The sequence below is a fragment of the Vidua chalybeata genome, chromosome 21, assembly GCF_026979565.1.
Source record: "Vidua chalybeata isolate OUT-0048 chromosome 21, bVidCha1 merged haplotype, whole genome shotgun sequence".
Lineage (NCBI taxonomy): Eukaryota > Metazoa > Chordata > Aves > Passeriformes > Viduidae > Vidua > Vidua chalybeata.
In genome coordinates this window covers 4,715,536-4,729,596 of record NC_071550.1, presented here as the reverse complement: position 1 = coordinate 4,729,596, position 14,061 = coordinate 4,715,536, and the positions used below count along the sequence as shown (strand labels likewise).

The following is a 14,061-nucleotide window of genomic DNA, read 5'->3' as shown; positions in this document are numbered from 1 at the left end:
AGCCCAGAGGCGGCGGTGCCTCCCCCCGTGCTCGGCACCTCGAGCCCACCGCGGGTACCACGCCGCCCTGCCGGCGCGGGGCATGCGGGCTCCGCCACCCGCCCGCTGGGGCGGGGAATGGGTTAAGGGCGGGGGGCGGAGGGCCCGGCCCGGCCCTGCCCGCCCCTATTTAAGGCGGCGGCGGGCGCGGGGTGGCTCGGTGCGATGGCGGCTCCGCGCCGGCCGAGCGGCGGGGGGCTGCGGAGGGCCCCGCAGGACGGGCGGCTGGAGGAGATCAACAAGGTGGGGCTGGGGCCGCCTCCCGACCCGACCCCTCGGGGAGTGGGGAGGGGGCTGCGGCGGGGGCGGGCGGGGCAAGAGGAGGAGAAGGGGGGTGGTGGGTGCAGGAGGAGCTGCCGACCCCTCTGCCCAATCCCCTTTGGAGAGGGGATCCGGCCGGAGGAGGAAGCGGGGTTTCTACGGGGATCGCTCTCCATCCGCTGGTATTGCCCTCTCAGGCGGCTCTTTCCTCTCCGTGCATCGCACATCGGCGGGTCCGAGGGGCTGGTGGGCGCCCGGGGGCTGGCTGCTATGAAATTCCCTTTGGGAACGTGCTCCAGCAAGAATGGGGACTATTGTTCTCCTGGAGGACTTCAACCTCCCCTTTGCTGTATCAAGCGCTTCAAGTTTTTCTTCCCGGAATGAGAAGTTTCTGCTGCTCAGAGCTGACTCCAGCCTTCCTAGCTTTTCGTTACAGCGGGTGAATGGGTTGCCCAGGATGGTTGGACGTCCCACAAACCTCGGCAGGGGGAATGGAACCTCCTGGATTAGTGCAAAGTGCACTGGGCTTCATGCCCTTCATGCCAGGGTCAGGCAAGGTCCTCTCCCCCGAGCTTCAGGCTTACCCCGTCCCTTGCTTGGCATGGTTGTGGGGGCAGTTCTGTTGGCATCCCTCCCAGCTAAGAGCAGTTCTGAGAGTGAAAAGAAGGTTTAAACCTTGAAGCAAACAGTGCTGGGATTTCTAGCACTTCTAGGTGCTCCTTTAATTAGTGGCACCTTGGTGTTACAAGTGCAGAAATCAAATCGCTGTACAAGATGAGAGCCCGGAGGAGACGGGTTCACCTTGTCCTCACACTGACTAAGCTCTGAAAAGTGGTAATATGCTCCTCCAGTGAGACAGCAGAGGTGAAGTTTAGGTCACTGGAGAAGGAATTAAGTCATTAGAAATTACTCAATTAACTAGAAATTAGGATGTGCTGCGGAATAAGAGTGGGAAAAGAGATGTCATGGCATAAGGTGTAGAATAAGAGCACTTGGTTAAAAAGGAGCCTTTGTAACCTGCTGCTGGAAGGCAGGCACAGCACACCCTGCACCAAGGCGTGTAGCTGGGTCTAACATACCTCCCCTAGCCAAGGTGGTGTTGGCCCTTAGGCTGAAGATCAAGGGACTGTGTTATACCTACTGCTGCAGTTTCTGCTTTTCCAGAGCCGTCCTCCAGAATCACACAGGTGCAAGGTGGATACATGATCCTTAAGCTGGCAGGAGCTGTAGGGCTCAGTCTGGGAAGCTGTGCTTCCTGGGATGCTGGGGGTGTGCCACTGCTGTGTCCCGAGGCTCGGGGCTGTTCCCACGCAGGGGACAGGTTTCTATCTCTTCCCTAAGCTGACATCACTTCTGGCCTTTTCTTTGGCTGAGGTTTGGGTGACAAAAATGAAACAAGCTACGTGACTTCCCACTGACAGAGCTGTTTGTTTGCATCCTTGCTGCCCTGTGTGCTGGCTCAGCACTACAAGATGGGGTTTGAGTAGCTCAAAACCAAGCTGCAGCTAGCACGGGTGGCAGATGCCCATGGATCCTCAGAAGCCATTGTGCCCTGGGCAGCAACCCCCACGCTGCTGTGCTTTGTCAGCTCCATGTGGCAGTGGGGGAGTGCAGCAAACAGCCTCACACCTCCCTGACAAACAGCTGATACAGAAACTTGGGCTGATACTGTGGCTGGAGCCAAGGAGGGGGTTTCCCCAGCACTGAAGAGCCCTAAGGCTGTAAAGCAGTCAAGTGCTCCTAATAAAACCTATCAGACCAAATTCCTATCAGGCTTAATCTCATTGTCTCATCCCAACACTTAGCTCCCTCCAGCCCTGTTTTCCTGGCTGGTTTCTACCCCAGAGCTCTCTCTGGGATGTGGGTCTGGCAGCAGTAGAGTGAGTGCACATGTGCTGCTGAGGGATAGCCAAGTACTAGTGCTGGCTTCTCTCTTCCAGCCTGAACCACTCTTCTGGGCTCCCCTCTTGGTTGTTCCCCTCTTTTCGGGCAATGCAATCACATTGTCCAGCCTCGTGCATCAAGGTGGCAGGTCTAATCCAGCACAGATTAGTTTCAACCTTGTTTTACCCTCTAATGCGCTGGGCTGCAGAGAAGGAATTCAGCCTGTTAGAGAGCAGGTGCCTGCTTCTCCCATCAAGGGCAGGCACGAGCATCCCTCAGCCCTTCCCAGCCCCTGCAGGCAGGGTGGCTGGCATTCAGCGCTTAAACATCCCAGTGAGAGCTTGGCCTGCCAGTTGGAGTCACCTTTTTGGGGAGCAAGGATGGATCTGGCTTTGCTCAGGTTGTGTTGCAGGTAGCTGGGACTTGTCTGACTGAGTTTATTGGCTTAGAAAAGTCTCTCAACAGCTCAAGAAAGGCTGTTCAGGCCAGGAGCGGGGGAGAGGCTTTTATAGCAGTTCTTATTAATAGAATATGCCCCTTAAAATGGGAACTTAAGCAAAGGGCTCTAGGAGGAACTTCAGCCACTCTGAGTTTGAGTCACAGGCCCTGGGGACTGAATTCCTGTGCGCCATTGTGAGTGTTTTCCTTATCGCAGTCACAGCCCAGCTCACACACAATATGGAGAGTGGAATGCCTTTGAAATACAGCCCCTTGTTGCTTCCTTGCACCTGGAGCAGAGCTGTGGTGCTGGTGGGCTCTCCAGCCCCCCTCCAGTTGAAACACAAGGGAACTGAGTCCTAATCCTGTGTGCACTATCGCCTGTGCTGCTCTTGTGTCACGCTGCCAGGGGCTGGTGGGCTCCTGGGCCTGTGTCCCTCAGCCATCACGTATGGATGCATTCCCTTCAGTCATCACCATTTCTGTGCTGCTTCTTGCTCCCAGAGAGATGCTGTGCTCTGCCCTCACATCCCCTGTCCTGCTGGGAGGTGGAAGCTGCTAGCTGCTCCTGCAGGGCAGGAATGAAGCTGTGACCTAGTGGCCAGGAGGTGTTTTGGCTTTCAGTGGTGTTTGCCTTCTCCAGAGACTGTTCAGTAATGATGGCAGCAGGTCACATTACTCTGGTCTCTGGTGACTCCTGCTGCTGCCTGGGCCCAGGTCTTGAAGCTGAATTGGGCCCTTTGTGTTGGGCTGGTAAATGATACCCCTGGGTAGAAATAACTGAGCTAAATGAAACTGAGTTTGCAAAGGAGAGCAAAAGAAGGAACTGGAAATGTTGCTTTCCACCACAGCTCTCAATTTGAGTTGGTGACCATGGTGATGAGGGAAGCCAGTGTCACACTGGTTTTGTGGCCATAGTCTCTGGTGTCCCATGTGGAGTTTCTGGGGTGGGAGGAGGGGGTGGCAGTCACTTCTGTCCTAGTGGGCTTCCTACAGAACCCTAGTTCAGCTGCAGGGAAAAGACTTGCCATAGCAGTGGTTAACTGGCAGTGAAGGTTTGAGGATTCCCTGAGCAGTCTAAGCTCCCCTGTCCCAGTGAGGAAGGAGGGAGAGCTCCAGGTGCGTGGGACCCAAAGCACAGGAGCAGGATTAGGATTACCAACAGTGATCAGCACACACAAGGCTCTTGGTGACCCACTCCTGCCTTCCCCATGAGCATGGGGAGTAATGGTGAGGAACACATTCCCAGAGTAGGGAACAGCCTCAGCCCCCCATCCACTAACCCCTCGAGGGGTTTGTCCTGGACAGGCCATGCATAAACTGTGCAGATGTTAATGATTTCTACACTGAAGAATGTGGTGTTGTTGCTGAACACAGATCGAGTCATTAGGCTGTGCTGGGCTGGAGCTGGGCGGTGTGGGAGGGCAGGGACAGGAGCAAGGCCCTGCTGCTCACAGCTGTGGGGAGTGTTGCTGGCAGGGCACAGCAGAAGAGCTGGCTGTGCATGTTGTGGTCTGTGCTCTTGGGTATCTGAAGGTTTTTGAGGTGGGGCTAGGGACAAGTGACCAGAAGTGATTCAGGGCTTCCTCTCCAACCTGAGCAGGGTAGAGGGAGAAAATGGATATTTGGTATAAGAGAGTTCCTAAGCCCAAAATACCCGTCCTCTTGGGCATATGACATTCTGCAAACTTTGCCTGTTCTATTTGCAAGCCCTCTGAGTTTATCTAAGAGTTTGAAATCTCAGATAAGAGTGCTTTTTGCAAGGACTAGGAGCTCTTGCTGGAAATAAGTGCCCAATCCACATGCTAAGTGTGCTTAAGCAGAGATGTGGAGAGCTGAAACTTTGGGTGAGCAAGAACAGGGGCTTTCATGCAGTTATTCCAAAGGCAGGTGGGGTCCAGTCCTCCCTCAAGCTGCTGGTGGGAAATCTGAGACATCAGAGGGATTCCCCTTGCACTGGAATGTTAATGACAAGGTGTGGAGGGATTCAGCCCATTTTCAAGTCTCCTGGTGCTGGTGCTCAGCTGTGACTCTCTGGGAATTGAGAATCTTCTGACTAATGCTGCCTTTGGAGGTGCCCTCTAGGGTGTTTTCCTTTGCGTCTTTAACCTTGAGGATATATATTTTTTGTTTTCTGTTTTAGGAGTTTCTCTGTGACCCAAAGTTCAGTGATGAAAAAGACCTGGAGGAGAAGTTGGCAGTGTTCAAAGGTGAGAACTGGAGGGTCACCCTGTCCTTTGAGCCTGTTTGCTCTGAAGCAGATTATTTTCCTCAGCACTTGGATCTCACCAGCCTGAGATTCTCTGCCAAATACAAGTGACTGAGCTGGGATGGATTCCTTCCCCCTTGCTTGTGGGACTTGGTGAAACTCTCTGGAGAGGTGTTTTCCACACAAGCCTTGTGCTTCTCCCGCTTGCAGGGCAGAGACATGTCACCCTAAAGACATCCTGCCTGGCAGCTGCTGTTACTGCAAAACCTGCTGTGTGGGCAAAACTCTGGGGAGCAGCAAAGGAGGATGGTTTCTGTCAGCAAGCTAACTGGCATAATGGACCGTGCAATAGCTGGACTCTATTTTTTTTTTTTCTCAGTAAGTAGGAGGACCTCATTCCACAAAGCAGAAGTGTCAGCTGCTTTCTGGAGGAGTTGGGGACTTTCTCTCTCCAAAAGTTTCTTTAGTCCTTTCCCAGCCCCTTGACAGCAGAGGGAACATAGCACTGATATGTCTAGTTCTGGCCAAAGCCTGACTCCAGTGGGTCAGCAGATCTAGGGCTTAGGCTTGGGCCTTTTGCTGGGATGGGGGATAGAGAAACAGCTCAGAAGCCTGGAGTCCTCTGGAGCTTGCCCCCAAACTGGTTACAGGACAAGATCTGGCAGGGTTATTCTGATGTACCCACTTTCTCTCCAAGCAGTGGCTGAAGGTAGTAGGGAAAACATGCCTGCGTCACACTGCCTCGAGGCTTGTGCTCAGCCTGGCTCTAACCAAATAAAACCTGACCTTGCTTCCATTTCAGACACTGTCTGCTATTTCCCTTTGAATTTTGGCTTTGCAATCCAGCAAGGAAGAAGCTGGCTGGTGTTTTGTGATCCCTTACACTGCTGGGCACAGAGGAGTCTCCTGTGCTCCCCGATCTCTTTGTGTTGCCTTTTGTGTAGCTTTGGCTTTTGGCTGCAGCCCCACATTATTTTTTCCCATCACAATTGGGGCTCTTCAAACATTGCAACTGTAGGTCACAGGCGCAGAATTCCCTGTAACGAGAGCCTTTGGCATCTCTTCCTGCTGCCTCGTGAGTTTGTCTCCGTGGCCTGTCCCTCTCTCCAAGGCCTCCTCCAGCTCCCCCAACAATCAGCTCATTGTGTGATGATGGGGGGGATATTTCTTCTCTGCTGTCCTTCCCACTTCCCCCTCCCAGCCTGGGGGAGGCAAAGATGGAGCCCCCATGCAGTGTTTGTGTAAACGTATTTGTGAGGGAGGGACCATGCATGGTTTTTGCCCCACTATATCCCTGCTGCTGGGGTGGGAGGGAAACATGAATGTGTGAGCTGAGGCTGATGTAAAGCTGCCTCTGTTCTCTGTACTGTTGGCTAAGTGTCAGCTCAGAAGAAAAGAAAACATGGGCTGGGCATGGAGACCTGGCAGAGCAGGGTTTGTGCCCCATGCATATGCAGGGGTGCCTGACCCTGGTAAGGGAGGTGGCAGTTAAAATGCACAAGGTCATTCTGGAGAGGCAGTCCCACATCAAGCATCACTCTGGCCCCTAAACATGTGTGTTACAGCCCCAGATTCTTCTAGAATCGGTTGCTTGATGCTTGGAGGGAGACATTTACTCCAGCCTGAAGCATGAACAGCTTTGGTTTGTACATGGTATTTCCGTATTCTGTCCTGGTCAGCTCATGGCAGCAGTAATCCATGGGCTGAGACCCAGGTGAAGCCAAGCCAGTCCTTTGCCTCCTGCCCATCAGTCCAGTTAACCCAACAATTTCCCTTGGAAGCACAGGTCCTGGGAAGACTCTGATGTGTGAAATAACCACTCTTCACTTTGGCTTCTTAAATTAGCCTACCACTTCTGTATTCATGCTCATATGCCTGCTGGTGTCCCCGGAGCACAGGCAAAAGATCTTTTCCATTTTCCTTCCTGGGGCAAAGGAGCAGTCTGGAAGGGCTTGGTTAATTTGAGTCCTCCAAGGCTGTTGTGGTGAGCGAGTGCTCACTGCGGGGTGATTTCTCCAGCTCAGCATGGATGGATGGTGCCAGCAGGCATCTTGCTCTTTCCATTTAGTAGAGCTGAGGTGATGGGCCCCCCCCTGTGGTGCTGGGAGCTGTATGGTCTGTAAGACAGACAAATCCTTGCCTGAAGAGCTTAAAGTCTAAATGGGGAACAGCTATCAAGAGGTGGGGGGTGTGTAGGAAGCTCAGGTGTGCCACTTCAAAGGGCAGAAGCTGCACAGGACTGAATTCCTGAATTTTCTAACTCAAATCAGTGCTCTGCCTGTTACAGCATGCAAGTTTTGGTCCTGCAAAGCTAACCAGACCTTCTGGAGCGGGCTCTGCCTCTCTCTGACAATACTGGAGTTGCTCAAGTCAGCAGTGTTTGACAGCAGGCTGGAAGGGCAAACAACCTACTCCAGCATCACTGTGCCCAGGCATGTTCTTGGCTTCACCCTCTTGATGTGGTCCTTGAGCATCTCTCCTGGCAGGTGCTGCTCTGGGAGTGAGCACAGTGACGGGAGCACTGTGGAGTGTGTCCCTCATTATTGCAGGCAACTGCGTCATTTAATCCCTGTTCTAATCCGATCAAGCTTCATCTCAGGAGTGCTCAGGGGTTTGTTTTCCTTGCTACTCCTTCTGGGAGCCTGTTCCAGAGCTTTGTTTTTCTGGCTGGAAACCTTTTAATGCTGTTCATAGCCAGCTGATACCTTGTTCTCATGCCAGTGTTTTCCTTCAGCTTAAATGAAAAGCAGCCACAATTACAGAGAACTTAACTCTAGAGCCCTAGAGTTGAGATAAGAGTGCTAAAACCAGGCCTTGAGATGGTCTCCCCTTCTGAACTTTGCATTCAGCAGTATATCAATCTTATCACCAAATGCTTTATTTCAGTGCTGTAAGCAGGCAGTGCTCCAAAGCCCTGCACACCCTCCTGCTCTAGAGTCCTGCTAACTTAATTCTGTGTCTCTTCCAGAGAAATACATGGAGTTTGACCTGAACAACCAAGGCGAGATTGGTGAGTGAGTCTGAGGGATGCTGGGCTGGAAGAGCCACAGCCTGTCTGCTGCTGAATCTGCTGCTTCCTTCTGCATTCATGGTGTTGAGGAGGAAAACTTGTGGGCTTTTCCTATGTCCAGCCTTGCTTGGATCTTGATTGCCAGCCAGGGGCTTCCTTGGCTCTCCAGCCCCTGCCTCTCAGCTTCCTCAGTCTCTCCTTGCCTATTTCAAGATCTAAGCTCTTCTCAGTGCTGTTCTCCTGAAGTTCTGTTTATCTCCTCCACTTCTTTCTGCTCTAAATGCTTTTTTTCTTCTCCCTTTTTCTCCACTGAGGCCTTCTCGATCCTCTGCTGCGAAGCTGGGAATTCAGAGCTGGGAAGCTGCAGGACTTGGACAGTCCTAGGGCTTGCCTGGCTTGAGGCAGGAGCTGTATAAATCCATGAGCACTTCTGGTGCAGAGAAGCTCTTTGCTTTGCAAGGAAGGGAGCAGAGGGAAGAAAAGGACTTGGGTGTGAGTCTGGCTCAGCTGAGCAGCCCTGCTTTGGGCTCAGAAAGCACCAGTTACATAAAGTTCCAGCCTCCTGCAGGCCTGGAGCTGACACTGAAGTGTAATCACTTGTGCACTGTGCCTTTCCAGGAGGCGGCTGCCTCATTCCCCTCCTCCACAAGGCTTCCAGCTGAAGTGAAGCCTGTGTGGAGCTGAAGAGGCCTGACTCAGGGCTTCCGGGAGGGAAGGGGCCGCAGGTCTCAGCAGGCAGCAGTGCAATGGGAGGAAATGGCCTGTGGCGATGGGCAGGGGCGTCTGCTCCCCACAGCTTGTTTGTCTCCAGCTTTAACCCCGGCGTTGCTTCCCTCCTCCCAATCCTTGTGATTCTTGGCAACACAATCCGGGCTAGAGAGCTCTGTCCCCACGTGTCTCTGGAGCACTTGGAGTTGTCCCTCTTCTCTGAGTGTGTGGGACTTTTATCTTGAGCTGCACAACTGGGAAGTGATGCTCTGTACTGGGCAGAGTGACAATGAGCTGTGCTGGAAGGCTTTTTGTGACTTTTGGCAACAGCTTAATGCTGTCAGCCACAGAGTCCACAGGTGAGGTGGTCTCTGGTGGGAACTCATGGCTCTGTCCCTAGGGTTGGTTTGTCCTCAGTGGGGTCACCCCTTGACAGCAGTGATTGCTCTTGTAGATTTGATGTCTGTCAAAAGGATGATGGAGAAGCTGGGGGCTCCGAAGACCCACCTAGAACTGAAGAGGATGATCTCTGAGGTGACCGGAGGGGTCAGCGACACCATCTCGTACCAGGACTTTGTCAACGTGATGCTTGGGAAACGCTCTGCTGTGCTGAAACTGTGAGTGTCCCAGGATGGAGCTGGGGAGAGCAACAGCACCCGGGCTGCTCTGGTGGGAAGCTGGGAAGCACAAGCTGTTCTGTCTGGTGGAGCTGGAGCTGTGCACACTCAGTGTTCATGGAGGGAGATGAGGACCCTTGTGCAGAGGAGTCTGCAAGGTGCCATGAGAGGGTGTATAAGCTCAGGTGGAGGCTGAGCAGTGGCAAGCTCCCAGCAGAGCTGCCTGCTGTGTGTTAGCACAGGCTTCCTCACACGTGCTCCATGGGAGCCATCCGCCTCCTTTCCTGAGGGTGGGCAGGCATTCAGCGCTGCAGGACTTCCCATCTCTTCCCTGAGGATCCTGCTGGTTTTGGGGACACAGACTTGCCCTGTGGATGGTGGCAGGACTTGAGTGAATGATGGTCCTGCCAGCACCAATAGTGCTGGCTCCTGTTTCCCACAGGATGCTCTGTCCCTGCCTGATCTTGGAGGGATGGGCAGTAGATGGAGATGGGACACATGCTTAAAACAGCTGGCTTGTGCTGGGAGAGATTTTCTGTAGTACAGGATGCCAGCACTAGCCTCCCACGGCCCCCTCTGCCCTCTCAACAGGGCTCTGAAAGCGCTGCTCTAACAAATGGCTTCCAAACACTTGCTTGGCTCCATCTCCATCCCGTTGAAGCCTGGCATTTCCTTTCACAGCTCAGAGGCTGGCCCTGCTTTTGTGTCTGAAACCACCATGAATAGGAGCCGATCCTCTCCATCCTCCTTACCTCTTTTTGAAGGCAGCTTTAGAAACACAGCCAGCTTTGCAGACAGGTTGGAAGGATCTTGCACCCATCTCTCACGTGGTTTCTCTAAGCTGGGACATGTTTCCTGGCAGATTCTCCCCACTGTGAGCTGTGTCTCTGTTGTGATGCTCCTCTTCCAAGCAGACACAGACTTCTGACATCCCTGCTCCTCCTTTTTCTCCACAGAACCAGACTGAGCCTGCAGCCTGTCCCATATCTTCCATCCCTCCTCCCAACTGCAGCAGCTTTCACAAACAGGTCCCTTCTCTTGCTAACAGACACCCCATTGTCTGTTGGACCCTGTAGAGCAGGAGCAGAAATGTAAAACTCGTCCTAAGAGCAGTACAGCCCTTTGATCCATCGAGGCAGCTGGCATTCCCAGCGTAGCTGCAGTCCTCAGGGAGGAGGACAGTGCTAGTGGTTACAAAATGCTTGAGATTCCTACAGCCAGTGCCTTGCTCCTTGTTTTTGCTCTCTCCCCTGGCTGTAATTGCTGTTGCTTGCTCGGTGTTGGCTTCTGAATGTTCTGTTGTGTGGTTATGTGCAAGGTGGGCCAGGAGTGGTATTTGCTTTTACGCATCAGGAACACTTGGCATGCAGTGTGTGCCCAGGGGATTTCGGAAGTGGCTGTCTAAATAAAATGTGCTAATCCTCTGGGCTCTGAGAGGAAAACCAGCAGAGACTTTGGGAATCCACTCCTGGTAGCTGCTGGAAAAGCCAGCCTGGCAGCACTGCCCTCTGTTGGCTTTCCCTGCTTTGTTAATTATCTGAGTGCGCTTTGTAGGGGAGCCAGATGCTCTTTTTCAGCAGAGAACGCCACCCCCAGTGATGGATAAATATACATTTGCTTTTTTTTTAAATTGGCAATATCTGTTGTGTTTTGCAGGGTCATGATGTTTGAAGGAAAAGCCAATGAAAGCAACCCAAAACCTTCTGGTCCACCTCCAGAGAGAGACATAGCCAGCCTCCCTTGAAGAGGACAGGCTGTAAAATGGGCACTGTTTGCTTTGCTGGTCTGTAACAGAGGTTACCTGTGCTTTGTTACTCTTTATTGTGGACAGTCCTAGTTTTCAACTAACCTGCCTTAGAGGAACAGCAAGGGAAGCTGGAGACCCCCAGCTTGTGTCTTTCTGCTGCATCCCTTAGCCAACTTGATCTGTTAGACAGAAGCCGTAGCACCAAGTGTAATGTGAGACCAAAAAGAACAAAAAATATCGTGTGATTTTACTCTTTCCTCTGCCCTTCCTGCATTTCTCAGACGAGGAGCTACTTTGTTCCCAGCGTATGGATTCAGAGCTGTGCTTGTCATGACAGGTTCCTAATGGTCCTTGCTGCCAGACACGGACAAAGCCCCTGAGAGCGGCTTCATGGGTGCAAAGAAATAAGTGCCTTCTCTGCTCCATCCTTCTGTTCCTACTTTGGACTTAGTTCTTCCCCTCCTGACCTCTCCAAAATGCAAATCAGGCTCCCACATCTGCCTGATCATATTGAGAATGTGGGAATGTGCTTGGACACAGAGATCTGCCTGCACAGCCTATTGGAGTGGGGACAGTTTCTGTCTGCTCTGGGGGCTCATCCTGCGGGCAGATCTTGGGGTCCAGCACCAGCCACTGCAAGTGAGGATGGTTAATGCCACCTTGGGGACCCCCTTCCTGATAAATCACGACTTGAGTCTGACCAGGAGTGTAACCTCTGGGCAGCTGATTGTCTGTCCCATCCATGGAGTCCAGAAACAAGCTGTGATGCCTTTGCAGCCCCACAGATTCCTGGGGCAAGTGAAACCTCCAGGTGAAACGAGGCTGTGTGACCAAACTGAGCCCGGCCAGAGCAGTTGCAGATGAGGATCTGTCCTCAGGCAGCTTCTCTGTCCCTCTGATTTTTGCAAAGCTCCCTGTATGTGTTTCAGCCTGGTCCCCTGGGCCTAACCATTTCCCTGATGGATAAGCCCTAAAATCTGCAGAATAAAAAGGGCTGTAAATATGGACTATCAGCTGGGACTGTGCTATCCACACTCTGGGTACTGTGGTGATTTTTGTTCTGTACACAGTTTCTGGAATCCAGGTGTTTGCTCTTTGGCCTTTCCCTACTCTTTTCTTAAATGTTCTTGACAGCTTTTAACTTTTTTAAAATCATGATTTAGTAAGTACATTTTTTAAAGGAAATACAAATGATTAACTCTACTAGGCGATTGTTCCTGCCAAAGGCTGCACTTTTAAATAATTTTAAATAAACCAACAAAAACATTCTCACTACTGTTTGTTTGAAAACCAAAACTGTAACGGAGAGAAAAAGTATGAGCAAAAGCAGCACCAGTCTACTTCAAGGACTGAAAATAAATCTTTTGAAGCTACACAGTGTGTCAGTGTTTACTGTTATCACCTCTGAAGCTTGGTCCATATGACTGGTTGAAGATTAAGGGAGCTGGTTTCCAAGTCTGTTAATATAAACCCTTAAACAGATCCTGGAGATAGGTTTGGACTGTCTTGATCTGATCTTTATCTGTAATGACTGACTGAAAGCCATGGAGTTTGTGTGATAAAATACAGAGGCTATCTCCTGAAAACTGGCTCTTTTTTTTTGACTTACTGAAAAAGAGCAGGTGCTTGTTTTAAGGAATAACTTGTTTATTCCTTAAGAGAGCAGACACCTGCAATGCTTCTCTTGAAGGAGGTCTTTGGTCTTTTTTTTTATTGTTCTCTCTGTTCTTGAAGCAATTGCCCAAGGTTCTTGTCTGATGTGAATTACCAAAAGGGGAGACGAAGTTTCCTGGGGAATGACTGGGTGCACTTTTTCCATGTGTTTCTCAAAAGGACAGAATTTCCCTGAGATCACAGCCCCATGTCTTCTTTCTGCTGCCTGGTAGCCTCTGGGAATGCACCTGCTTTTCTTGGCTGTGTGTTGAAGCTGTTGTTCAGTTGACAAATAGAGGAAGCATATTACACGAGGGAAACTTGGATGTGGTTTGCCACAGTTCAGGTCACTGCCCAAAGCCATCATTGCTTGCCTCTGTGGAAATCCTTGTCCTTTATGGTCCTGGAAAAGAGAATGACCTGCTAGAGCTGGAAACAACCCTTCTCAAAATGTCCCCATAGGGCTGAGTGCTGGCATTCTGTCTGAGTGGGAGCTGAACTCCTCAAAACTCGAACAAGTAATGAAATCAGGGACCTGGTGTGATCAAGCACCCACATTCTGCTTTTGTGTGGTCCTGAAGCACAATAAAGCTCCTCCAGGTCACAGAGCTTCTGTGTTTGCAGCTCAGCCACACCACACTGGAGCTGACCCAGAGCACCCCTGTGCTCCCACTGCAGCCCATGCCAAGGGAGCGGGATTTTAGCTGAGGGAAGGCATGAAACTGTGTCAGGGTAGAGTTAGGTTGGAATTAGGAAAAGGTTCCCCCCCCCAGAGGGTGCTGGGCACTGCCCAGGCTCCCCAGGGAATGGGCACAGCCCCAAGGCTGCCAGAGCTCCCGGAGTGTTTGGACATGGCTCTCAGGGACATGGTGGTATTCTGGGGTTGCCCTGTGCAGGCTCAGGAGTTCAATTTAACGATCCTTGAGCGTCCCTTCCAGCTCGGGAGTTTCTGTGACTCCTTAGACCTTCAGCAACACTGGATCTCTGACATGGAAAAAGCATCAAAGCCCCTCACCAAGGGCTGGTGGCCGGGTGGAGCAGCCGCCTGCCAGGCTCCACCACAGCTTGGTAGGGACAGCTGTAACCCATTGCTGGTTCAGCCGGAACCCATCCCTGGTTCGGCTGGAACCCATCCCTGTTCGGCTGGAACCCATCCCTGGTCAGCGGGCTCTGTCCCCTCAGGGCTGCTCCCCTCAGGGCGGAGCGGGGCACGGGCGTTCTGCGGCTCCCAGCGCCTCAGAACCTGTGGGAAAATCAGGGCGAGAGCGCTCAGCCTTAAGCTGCGCCTGGGGGGGGGTTAGGTTGGACACTGGGAGGAATTTCTTCACAAAAAAGGTGATTAGACATCGGAACGGGCTGCCCATGGAGTCACGCTCCCTGGAGGTGTTTAAGGAACGACGCTCAGTGCTGTGGGCTGGATGACAAGGTGCTGTCCGGTCACAGGTTGGGCTCGATGGTTTCAGAGATATTTTCCGATCTCACTCTGTGCAAAGAG

At 52.2% G+C, this 14,061-nt stretch overlaps 1 protein-coding gene across 1 annotated transcript; it reads left to right on the top strand.

The window, feature by feature from the left end:
• Window positions 1-175: 175 nt before the first annotated feature.
• On the top strand, window positions 176-12,288 carry AIF1L (allograft inflammatory factor 1 like). The gene is made up of 5 exons (XM_053962485.1): window positions 176-282; window positions 4,766-4,832; window positions 7,800-7,841; window positions 9,004-9,166; window positions 10,823-12,288. The coding sequence occupies exons 1-5, from the start codon at window positions 205-207 to the stop codon at window positions 10,908-10,910; spliced, it is 438 nt and encodes a 145-aa protein (XP_053818460.1). The 5' UTR covers window positions 176-204; the 3' UTR covers window positions 10,911-12,288.
• The last annotated feature ends 1,773 nt before the right edge of the window (window positions 12,289-14,061 follow it).

Bases quoted from the DNA above. Each gene is read 5' to 3' on its own strand.
- AIF1L (XM_053962485.1), top strand. From the start codon at position 205: ATGGCGGCTCCGCGCCGGCCGAGCGGCGGGGGGCTGCGGAGGGCCCCG. The intron at 7,842-9,003 runs GTGAGTGAGTCT...TTGCTCTTGTAG, and splicing joins GAACAACCAAGGCGAGATTG to ATTTGATGTCTGTCAAAAGG. The intron at 9,167-10,822 runs GTGAGTGTCCCA...TGTGTTTTGCAG, and splicing joins CGCTCTGCTGTGCTGAAACT to GGTCATGATGTTTGAAGGAA.